General features: G+C 36.4%; 1 protein-coding gene across 1 annotated transcript; it reads left to right on the top strand.

The window, feature by feature from the left end:
• LOC121409443 (gamma-butyrobetaine dioxygenase-like) lies at window positions 1–7576 on the top strand. The gene is made up of 6 exons (XM_041601375.1): window positions 1–456; window positions 1764–2143; window positions 3341–3446; window positions 3822–4024; window positions 5846–6012; window positions 7015–7576. Exons 1-6 carry the CDS (start codon window positions 157–159, stop codon window positions 7167–7169), a joined length of 1311 nt encoding a protein of 436 aa, XP_041457309.1. The 5' UTR covers window positions 1–156; the 3' UTR covers window positions 7170–7576.
• The last annotated feature ends 3886 nt before the right edge of the window (window positions 7577–11462 follow it).

Below are 11462 nucleotides of genomic sequence, written 5' to 3'. Positions count from 1 at the left end.
ATACGTACATTATAACTGGAAGTTACTATGGCTATAAAGAGCATTCTCATAACTTATTTCACTAAGAGATATATCGCGGCGAGAATTTGTCAAAGAAATTAATAGATATATGTATATATATAGGCCTACAAGTATATTATTTCATCGGTGTGAATAATGGCTGCCAGCACCAGTGCATACCATACTGAAGCCAGCACTTTTGCTCAATCGGAATGGAAATCGAACAATATCATAAGTCAAGCTTATTTGAACCACGAAGATGGATTGGTGACCGTCAACTGGGAACCGAGCGAGGGCACTGTCGATATTCAGAATGATAATAAGAGAAGAAAAACGAGTGGAACATCGTCTTTGAACGGGACGACGAAGGCCGCGTCGACGTCGTATCCTTTTATCTGGTTACGGGATTTCTGTCACTGTGAGCGGTGTTTCGACGAGGCATCAGTGACGAAAAAAGTGAGCATATATCAAATTGAATTTTGTCTATACAGTGCGTCTCACAAAATAAAACCCCAAGACCACTAACTTATATCATAAATGCAACCAAAATAAATGCCTATCATTGTAAAGCTGGGAGTTTTCTCATTCATTTGGTAAAACATGGATAATTAATCTTCTATGCAACAGTGAGCGAAAACAATTTGGAAAAGGATATCAAAATGTCACTAGGCAGGTGGTATCTGAATATAATTATGTATAAAAAAAAACATCACATGTATAAAATGCTCATGTCTATTCTTTATCTTAATACTTTGATCACAGGAAATGGACAAGAATAACAAAGTTCTGTCTCTGGGAAATAATGCTTGAAATTTCATAATTTCATTAAAGAAATTTGTTTTCACGAATTCCCTTCTGTATGTATGCAAGGCCGATCGTCAACAAAACGGAGGGACGGAGTGTTGAGTACTAAATTCTGACATTATTTCTCTATAAACACAACTTCATGGCGCTTTTGTTTGTTTGCTTGAAATTTATTTCTGCGTTCCACATGTTCAACATAATACAACATAATCAATTATTACATAGATTTTACATATATATACATTTATATGTTTTGTAATGTTGTATATTCCAGAGTTGTATTTCCTTATTCTAGAGTTATCTTGTTTATGATAAGAAAATCAGGACTTTGTACAGGATAATTCTAATAATGTTTCCACTCAAATACTGCAGATCCCGAGATAGGAGGCGCTTGCTCCCCCAAGTTTTCACGGCCAAGGGAGAAAAAGAGAAAAGGAAAGAGAGAAGGTGTAATATGAATTTATGTTTTGAATCATAATGTCGAAATCTAATTTTGAAAATGTCGAAATATTTGCTTCCTCGCTTCTCTCGCTCCGTCGCTCGCAACTTTTTATGAATTTTTGCCCGATACACCACATCTTGCCCGCTCAAGAATGATTATGGCTCATTACGCCTCTGCCGTGCAGTATCGTACTTTAAACATAATGGAAATCACGTCAAATTGGATTTGATAAAATCATGATATGAGTAACGAAAAGTATTGCAGTGCAGTGAATTTGTACGAGTATTCAAAAAAATTTCAGTTGCCTTCGACATCACTTGCGACCAGCTGCTTATTATCTGCTTGTGAAAAGCTACCATCGACATTAGGGGAAACCCCGGGGATTATCATGACTTGAAGTGTACAATTCAAATCTGGATTATGCACAGTTAGCATCTGGTCATGTCGAAATGTATATGCCTACTTAAATGTAAACAATCATTTCAAACGACTATTCTCATTTACACTATTTCTACAGACAAATCTCCAAGATCTTGACCTGGAAATCGGAATCAAACAAATCTCGGTTAGCGGAGATGGTAAACAAATAATGATAACGTGGAGAGACGACCATGAAAGCCTTTACCCATCCCCCTGGCTCTGGTGCAGCCGTTTCCATGACAGCACTCCAGATCCCTTCATGGATCTCCCGCCGGAACTTTGGCGGTCTGATGGAATACCAGATCGTCTGCGCGTATTTCAATTCGACGAATTACTGACGTCGAACCAAGCACTTTATGATTGGATGAAAGAAATCAAAGTTCTTGGACTCGTGCTGGTGAAGAATGCTCCTGAGCATAAAGAAGCTTTGAGTCGGCTTGGGAAGAGGGTGGGATACCTTAAAGCAACAAATTTTGGGTATGGTCGCTGAAATAAAAAGGAGAAGTACCTAAATATAGGCTGAGTTTTTTATTGTTTTGTTTTATAAACCTTTTTTATTGCCTTTTGCTGCAATTACTCTGATCTGTTTGAATAAGTTGTAAATATTGTAATTTTACCTTGATTATGATTTTATATATCATAAAACATACAAATACAACAATATATAAAGGAAATGTTTTGAAAAAAACTTTTATCTCGTATAAATAAGCTCGAAACTTATTTCAATAATATCCAGAAAAATGCTGGTTAAAAAATAAATGTTTGGGAGCCTGTGTACAACTACATGTATATATTTGAGCGACACCCCCCCCCCCCCAATAGTCAATAGTGTTACATCACAATGTTTGGCCTTTGTAACGATCAATTTAAGACCTTGCTAAAAACCCAACTTTTTAATATTTGATTTCTCCAATCTGTCCAATCAGTTGTAGGTTGGTCTATAATGGTGCACATCTTTGTTTTGTTTTTGTTCTTTTCTAAGTTTTAGAATTAGTGTGTTCTTTATTAATTACTGACGTCATTTTAATTTTTAACATCCCGTTGGTAAATTTCTAGTCAGGAATTTCTGTGCTTAGAAACATCCGCATTAAGTGCCCTTACGATTCTTATCATTAATGTAATCCCATCAGAATGTCCTCGACTAACTATGTTATTATTTTATGTGTACGTTTGGTTACAATAAAAAATAAGATAGAAATATTTGTTCCAGCGGAGATTTACCGTTGAATTTTCTAATATTACACGCCACTCATTAGCGTACCTACGGGGGGGGGGGGGGGGGCAGATTGGGCAGACTGCTCCCTGACGAGTTGCAACCCATGCAAGGGACGTATCCCTGCCCCCTGAAGAGTCACAACTGATCCCTGACGAGCAACAAGTCGGCCCGCGCCTTTGAACTTGAAGACCTTTTTTGATTTTTTGATTTTTTTTGATCGTCCAATTTTTTCTGGTACGAATTCCTTTATTTGTGGTTGCTTGTCAATTTTTTTGGCGGACGAATTTGCCCCCCCCCCCTTTGGAAAATCCTAGGTACTGATACCACTCGTTAATAATGTTAGCAAGTGTTTTTTTTTGTCAAGTTTGTGAGCTCTTATTATGGTTAATAGACGTAGACTTACATATTTTCTGGGATATGCTTCTGATTTGTCATAATTAATCTACATCTATTCACAGAGAGGTTAGTTCAGTGTATGCGCCTACTGATCCAAAGAACCCGATTTACACCGCGGGCAATCTATACTTTCATACCGACCTTACGTACTACCATCAACCGCCTGGGGTAGGTCACTTCATAGCCCTAATATATCCATATTGGTGTGTGTGAGAATGGGTGCGTGTCGTATATCATAAAGATTTTTGTGTTGAAAAGGTCATTTTTTAAGCTGTTTAGAAATTTTTCTCCATACGCCATGTCTGGCCCCTCAGTTTATTACTTTGGTTGTTCATTATGCCACAAATGAGTAGGCAACGGTTGACAATTCAAAATGATATACACTTAAAAAAATGAAGTGCTATTTTAGCACGGACAATGCTTGTACAGTGACTGCACTACGAGTGCTAAATTAGCACATCATTTTTTACAGTGTATGAACATGATTTTATCAAAAAAAAAAGATTTGATGCACACCACCTAAACCTATCATCTCTCTTTCAGATCGAGTTACTACACTGCATAAAGCAGTTTGAAGGTGTTGGTGGTGACAGCACCTTAGTCGATGGCTTCAATGTAGCGAGACAAATGAATGAGGTTGACCCAGAAGCATTTAATGTCCTCTCATCAAACGATGTCGAGTTCTACCAGACAGGGCTAATGGGTCCAGGAAGGTATTTCCAGATGGCCAGGAATAAAATAATTCGGTAAATTTCTGTTTTTTATCCCGTCCACCCCCCCCCTCCAGTAGCGTACCTAGGATTTTCCACAGGGGGGGGGGCAAAATCGTTCGCCAAAAAAATTGACAAGCAAAAAAAAAAAGGTCTTTAACTTCAAAGGAGGTGTCACTGGTGGCTCGTCAGGGGGGGCAGGGATACGTCCATTGCAATAGGTTGTGACTCGTCAGGGGGCAGTCTGCCCCCCCCCGTAGGCATGGGCGGAAATCCCAGGGGGGGGGCAGGGGGGACGTGTCCCCCCGTCTCAAAATAGTAGGGGGGACACAATATCAAATGTCCCCCCTACTGTTTTGGGTCTTTGGTGATGCTAAGAAATATATCACTTAAAATGTGAATAAAACGTGCGTTTTTGGACGAGATGATCTTTTTTTTCTTTCTTTTTTTTTTTTTTTTTTTGCTTGTCAAATATATTTTCATCGAAATGACCTTAAAGTTTAGGTAATAGCCTTTTTTTTGCTTGTCAAATTTTCCAGACCCTTGTCCCCCCTACCTTTTGGGAGAGATTTCCGCCCCTGCCCGTAGGTACGCTAGTGCCCCCCCCCCCCCCCATGCACAGTCGTGAAATATGGAGATGATTATTTAATTGCCCTTAAAAATTCCTGATCGGGTGTCACCTTTTGGTCATTTATTTATGTTCAGAAAAAAGAAGGTCTAAGGGAAGGAGGGGCAGCATAATAGAATTCTTAATTTCAAACTTGCATTATGACGTCATCACATAGACAATGACATTTGTAATTTGTTTGTATTTTTTTTATATCAACTACAATTAATGACTTTCCAGGTGTATATTCCAGAGAAACTCGAATTTATTTTTCCAAAAGAAAAATTCCTTTTACCCCACCACTGGGGCAAAATGAAACTCTCCCCTTTCACGGCACTTCATCCAATGCACTTCATTGCCTCTTTATCCCATGTCTGTCTTGTCATTTTCCGCTTGCAGTTCCTCACCATCTTTATGACGACCTGCAAGCAATGTTGTCATTGAGGTTATCCAACTACCACACACTATGCAATCGATCTTAAAGCGCATGATTAAAAAAACATACGTAATTTTCAACTGGGGCTATATAGAACATACATGGAGCAAATGGTTCAATTTCCCCTAATGTTTATAGTCCATTTTGCCCCAATTATGTGTTTTTCTTATAAAAGGTTTACATGCACAATCCCTGAAGCAAAGAAGGCATGCAAAAATGTGTGAGTCTAACGTTGATATCTTTATGTTTAGTATTTACTTATTTAATCAAAATTGATACCGCAACTACAAAATTTACAGCCGTTTAATCATCCCCTTATCTTAGATCACGAGGGTGCATTTTTTTTAAAGAGGCGTTACTCGGATGTGCTCAAATGTTGCTTGATTAAAGCACTGGCGGATCCAGGGGGAGGGGCACAGCCGATATGTGCCCCCCCACTTTGAGAAGGAAGATTAAAATTTGTATGTAATGTCAAAATGCCATTTAAACAGAAGTGTAACCCCCATTTGAAAGTGAAGACTTTTTTTTTGGCTTGTCAAAGTTTTTCTGGGACGAAATATTAATTTTCGGTTAACAACCCCCTTTTTGGTCAAATTTTTCCTCGGAAAAACGTGCCCCCCTTTTTTGAATATCCTGGATCCGCCCCTGGATGAAAGATTATGGTTGATGTTATGCCGCCATGTCGTTTGCTTCAATGCTTCAAAGAATTTGTAAAGGGGGCATACCTTATTGACTTAATATAAAAGTGAAATTGAATGTACTCTGCATTGACCTGGTGTTCTGTTTCCCTGTATTTTCTTTAAAAAAAAAACAGTTTGAATGATAATGGCGAGCCAATGCAGATCTCCTACAGCAATCATTCCAGAACATCCATACTCCGTATGCCGCCCAAGGAGGTGGCTTTATTCTACCGAGCGATGAAACTATTCACTGATCTTCTCTATCATCAAAACAATATCTATACATACAAGATGGAAGCTGGTAAATCAAAATGCTTATTAATCATAAACGAACTTCGTATCCTTATTTACTCATTAATCGATAATCCCAGTCTGTATTAACTTTTGTCCAGGAACTGGGCATAATGAACCAAACAATTCATAAATTATGATTTTTTAAAATAAAAATGCAATTTTGTTAGAGATTTTGACATAATATTTAGAAAAAAAATATTATGTTGAACCCTTTCCCCCTTTATTTTGTTTTTTCTCTCTTTAATTTTTTTATAAGAAGAATTGGTTGTGCTTTTTTTCTTGCGCGGGGGGGGGGCAAAATACCTCTAATCTGTAGGCCTACACAAGCGTAAAAATACCAAGGGACATGCGGGGAGGGGGAATGTCCTTTGGAAGCTCTCCAAATTTTATACCTACAAAAATTTGAAACACATGAACGGGTTTTTGTAATCATGATTACTTGGGACGGGGCTACGGGTCTGTTGAATATCTTTTAATTCGTATAGCCAGTTCAGCTATTCTATTATCTTCTGCTCTGACTCACATATTACCCTTTTCTATTCCGATCTCGATTTTCATGCTCATTGCATAAAGAATTTAATCTTTATGAATGTACTTTGTTTTTAAGTTGGAGCATGCATTCGTAGTTAAAAATATTAGGCCTATACATGTATATAGCGAGTGGTGGGGGAAGTCAGTTAAGTGATACCCCCCCATAAAAATACAACATAGATAATACATCTTTGGAGAAAAGAAAGTCGCGACCGTGCGAAAATCTATATATATATTTTTTTCTGATTCAAATTTTGTGAAGCATTATTGAAGCATTATGGCACGATTGTTTAACTCGTTTCCCTTTTATTTGACATTATATATCATTTTGTATTTTTCCCCTTTCCTTTCTTGGTCGTGTTTTTTTTTTTGGGGGGAAGCATTGCTCCAAGCCCTCCATTGATTCTTTTTTGTTTGTGAAAAAGTAAAACAAGATGATTAATATTCAAATTTGTATACTTGAATTGAATGCTTGCAGGTGATATTATTGTGATCAATAACTTCCGAGTATTACACGGACGCAAAGGCTTTGAGATGAAGAAAGGTTCTGAGAGATATCTTGCCACGGCGTATCTTGACTGGGATCTGGTATATAGCAGAATGAGGGTCTTACACCGGCAATTGGATATCTGAGACAATCATCATCATAATTGCGGAATTGTGTTCAAACGAAAAGAGAACGGTGTTATAGCCAACACCGCGGGTCTGAAAATCAACACAACCCATCAGTGTCAACGGGATCACATCGACAGGCGTTGATGATGTTGAGATTAACAATCTAGAACTTTAATTTTACCTTGCAGTTAGTGATATTTTTATAGTTGATACTGTCCTGGTTTCTTAGCAACAATACCATTCCGTGGTGTTGATTTTTACACAAACCATGGTAATTTCAATGGGGGTAATGCCGAATGGGTATACACAGGAGCCGAATGGTGCTAGTGTGCTATAAAATGTGGTAAAAAATTGTGTTGATAGAATTAACAGCAAGTTATTGTCTTTATTTTTTATGCTTTAAAAAGAAAAGAAATGAAGCGAGATATTACTCCAAAAAATATATCAGGGGCGGATCCAGGATTTTTTTTAGAAGGGGAGGCACATTTTCCCAATTAAAATTTGACAAGCAAAAAAAAAGTTGTCACAAAAAATGAAGGTCATTTTGTTCAGCGTAAAAGTTGACAAGTAAAGCAAAAAAAAAAAAAAAAAGCCTCACTTGTGTATGGACTATATATTCCCAGTAAAAACATTTACTGTGAATCTCAAGGGGGCGCACTTGTGTATGAGCAACATATTTACATAAAATATTGACTTTGACTCTAAAAAATAGGGAGGACACGGACCGGAAATGCTCCTCCTCCCTGGATCCGCCACTGATAGTCCAGATTCTTTTATTTCTTACTATTATTTCTTTATTCTTTATTTATTGATACTCATTCATTTATTTACTTATTTTTATTCCATTTATCATTATTTATTTTATTTATTTATATTTTTTTAGGATGGGTGTTCTCCTACTCCCTTAGGGTGTAAGACGATCCCTCTGTGGACGGGATTGTCTTTACCCCCCAGAAAAGGGAAGCCTCCAAAATCTGGAAGTATACTACAATTCTGAAATTCCTTGGGAATCATTGATATTTTAATTAATGATAGATGGAAATTATAATGTTGCCCGATAATAATTATGCTTATTTCTCTTCTATCATTCTATCATTAATACAACATAAATGCAAACCTAGTTTATGTAGGCCTATTTGCATGTACTATGAGTAAGAATTATATCATTAAAACAATTCGGAGATGTGTAAAAAGGCACAAGCTGGAATGTAATTAATGCAACAATCAGGAGACCACTTCATGTATCAAAATGTCAGTCAGTGATTTTCGTAAACACTTGTTATAATTTACCGAAATCCTCGCATCTGATTTTTAGATGAAAATAACTATTCATTTCATGAAATATTCCCTGTACTAAGTCAACGCCTGTGGATTTAAACTTTACATTGTAAAGTGAAATAACCCGACTGTTATTGATGCGATGAACGAATCATTTCAACTTTATGTAATCAAATTATGATACAGTTTTTTTAGGCTATAGATCTGTAGAGCTCAAAAAATGTTTACTTTATAACTGCTGCTGATGACATCGCAATATTTCTGAATGAAATTGCAATGTTTGATCAATAAATGTATTTTTGTAAATTTGATTCATTGTTTATATATACGTCTTCTTCTTTTATTCTTTCTTTTTGTTGTTTTGTTTGGTAATTAGTGAAAATTGACTATTTTCCTAGGTACATGTAATGAGGTATATAAATATGATGAAATATTTTCTTAATTTCTGAATTATTTCTTTTCTTCTTCTTTCTTTGGGTTTGATGGCAACCAGTCAGAAATGACTATTTTCTCATCGTATGATTATGAAATAATTTATCAGTGCTTTTTTTAAAACAAAATTTTCATTATTTTTTTCTTTTATCTTTTATATTTTCTTTTTCTTATTTATTACTTTTATTTTTCCCCCGTTTATTTTTTTCTTTGTCCTCTTCTGTTGTATTTTTTTTCTTGCTTTTATTTTGCCTTTTAGACCATTTTCTGTAACTTTCTTCTCTTGCAATATGTAACAGCTGAGAAAACAAAATTAAATTGGATTTGGGGCATAAATATCAGTCTGCTTCAAAGCTGATTAACAAAATTGTATTTCAAGATTCGAGGAGTATGATACCGTTACGTTCACAACAAATACTTACACAACACTACTTACGCCTTTTAAATGAGTAAAAAGACGCCGGGGTTGGAGAAGAACCTCTCAAAGATCTGGGTCGAAGATACAAAGAGCACCGAACATCGAATCGTATAGCGTGCCGTGCCAACAGGGGACTGTAAAGGTTTATAGTCGAGCGCCATCTAGTGTTTAACATTTTACAATGAAATAGCGCATGATTGGTTGAAAGTTTCTCGTTGCAAGGACTTTTACCTTATTAGCGTCACCCGAGCCGGAAGTGTCAGGAAAAAGTTTTCATCTGCAAATCTCCACCGCTGTCTGCGAAACTAAAAAGTCAAATTATTATGTACAAAACATAATCGCTCAAATGAAAATGCATTCATTGCGACCATATTAAAAGGAGTTATAGTCTACTCTTGTAACCCAAAACCATCCAATTCATAAATTAGTGTTTGACCAAGGTGACCGGAGATTTAGATTTTTGAAGTGATTTTTTTTTAGTTTGAATGAAATTTTATTTTGCTTATGCATGCAACTGATACTTCCACTGTCATAAAACCACCATGGAATTTACCCAAGAAGCTTAAAGAAAAATACAAGGCAATGGAGCAATTTTTCTCTCTCACACACACAAATCCATTGAATTGGGGGCACATACTTTGGTGATTAACTTTATTATCATGTTTTCATTCCAATGCTTCACTCTTCTCATTGATATTGTCCTTATTTCTTTCTGATCTCTGTGGATACAGGCAAGTGGGGTCTTGTCCCTTCTGACCCACTTAAAATATTTTTGTTTTCTTGTTTATTTTTTTGTTGCAAATGCTTGTTTGTTAGTAACTTTGACATCTCTTTTTTATGCTAGACAATTTTTTTTAATCGCAGCCCCCCCCCTCCACTGCTGGTCATTTTGGATACACCCGATTTAAACCACCCATTAAGATGCACGTTCCCCCTCTTTTTACTTAAATGAAAGATATATAAATATTTCAATTTCATCTGTAAGAATCATAACTGCACTCATGTACAAATTTACTTGAGTATTCTCTCTTAAATTCCATGAAAATGCAATGATAAAAACAAGGAAATCGACATGAAAATTGGGATTTAGAGATAATATTTTGCTATTTTTGCAATCATTTTTGCATTTGAAGCAATATGCATGTATGAATTCATACTTGGGTTCGGGATGTTTGTATAAGACACACACTTATCCCTTATAATTATCAATTTTATGGTAAATTGTTGGATTAAACCTGCTCACTACCACACAATAGAATCATCGAATTTCAGAACAAATTTATTGATTTTGTAAATACACAAAAAAAAACCAATGGACATTGGACCCTGATTCAGGGACATCCATACACTGTAAAAACTAGCCGTACATAGAAATCATTTTCCTGACTGGGGCAGGATGCATACATTTTTAAAAAGAAACTTGAAAGCGAAAGAGTGAGGCAACAAAGATTGTCATTGAGGCACTTTGTGCATTTTCAAGAGTGATATTGAAGGTTACGTCTGTATTTTTGGAGAGTTTTGAGAAAATTCTAAATATCATATTAATTCTAATGCAAGTTTTCAAAATTTCGAGGGGGGGGGGTAAGGGGGGGAATTGCCCCCTGCCCCCTCCCCACTGCATACGGCCATGGGTGTTAAAAATAACACCATTGACTGTCGCTAGAGGACACCCTCTGGTGTTAGAATTACACCCTAGAGCTTGAACAATAACACCAAAGAGTGGAAACATAATGGAGGTGCTGTAAAAACACCCATAGGTGTTGATCCAACACCAACAAATTAACACTGGAGTGAACCAATTAGTGTGGTCCTTAATATTTACACCAATCAATAGCACAGCTCTTGCTATGTATGACACATACGGATGCCCCTTGACAGTGTTATCTTGAGAAAATCATAATTTATTCTGTTTAGATTGGCTAAAAGAAATTGGTAAGATAATTGTGTAGATCTTTTCTCTGGAAATTGAATTAAAATCTTCTTATAGTTGTACAGATTAATCTTTATTCTTTCCTGTGCTTGTTCAGTTATCTCTTTAATTTGTCAATTTCTCACTCGAAGCCCATGATATCCCAGGTCTGTCGAGTCTCCTTAACTGTCGGGGAGACCCCCTGAAATTGGTGGATTTTCAAGCAAAAAAATTGTAAATTTCAACCATCTCCCTGATTCATTCATTGTTTTCT

Source organism: Lytechinus variegatus, chromosome 2, assembly GCF_018143015.1.
Source record: "Lytechinus variegatus isolate NC3 chromosome 2, Lvar_3.0, whole genome shotgun sequence".
Classification (NCBI taxonomy): Eukaryota; Metazoa; Echinodermata; class Echinoidea; order Temnopleuroida; family Toxopneustidae; genus Lytechinus; species Lytechinus variegatus.
The sequence above is the reverse complement of the archived record's forward strand: the minus strand, read 5'-3'. Positions and strand labels throughout refer to the sequence as shown.

Bases quoted from the DNA above. Each gene is read 5' to 3' on its own strand.
- LOC121409443 (XM_041601375.1), top strand. From the start codon at position 157: ATGGCTGCCAGCACCAGTGCATACCATACTGAAGCCAGCACTTTTGCT. The intron at 457-1,763 runs GTGAGCATATAT...CTATTTCTACAG, and splicing joins AGGCATCAGTGACGAAAAAA to ACAAATCTCCAAGATCTTGA. The intron at 6,013-7,014 runs GTAAATCAAAAT...GAATGCTTGCAG, and splicing joins TACATACAAGATGGAAGCTG to GTGATATTATTGTGATCAAT.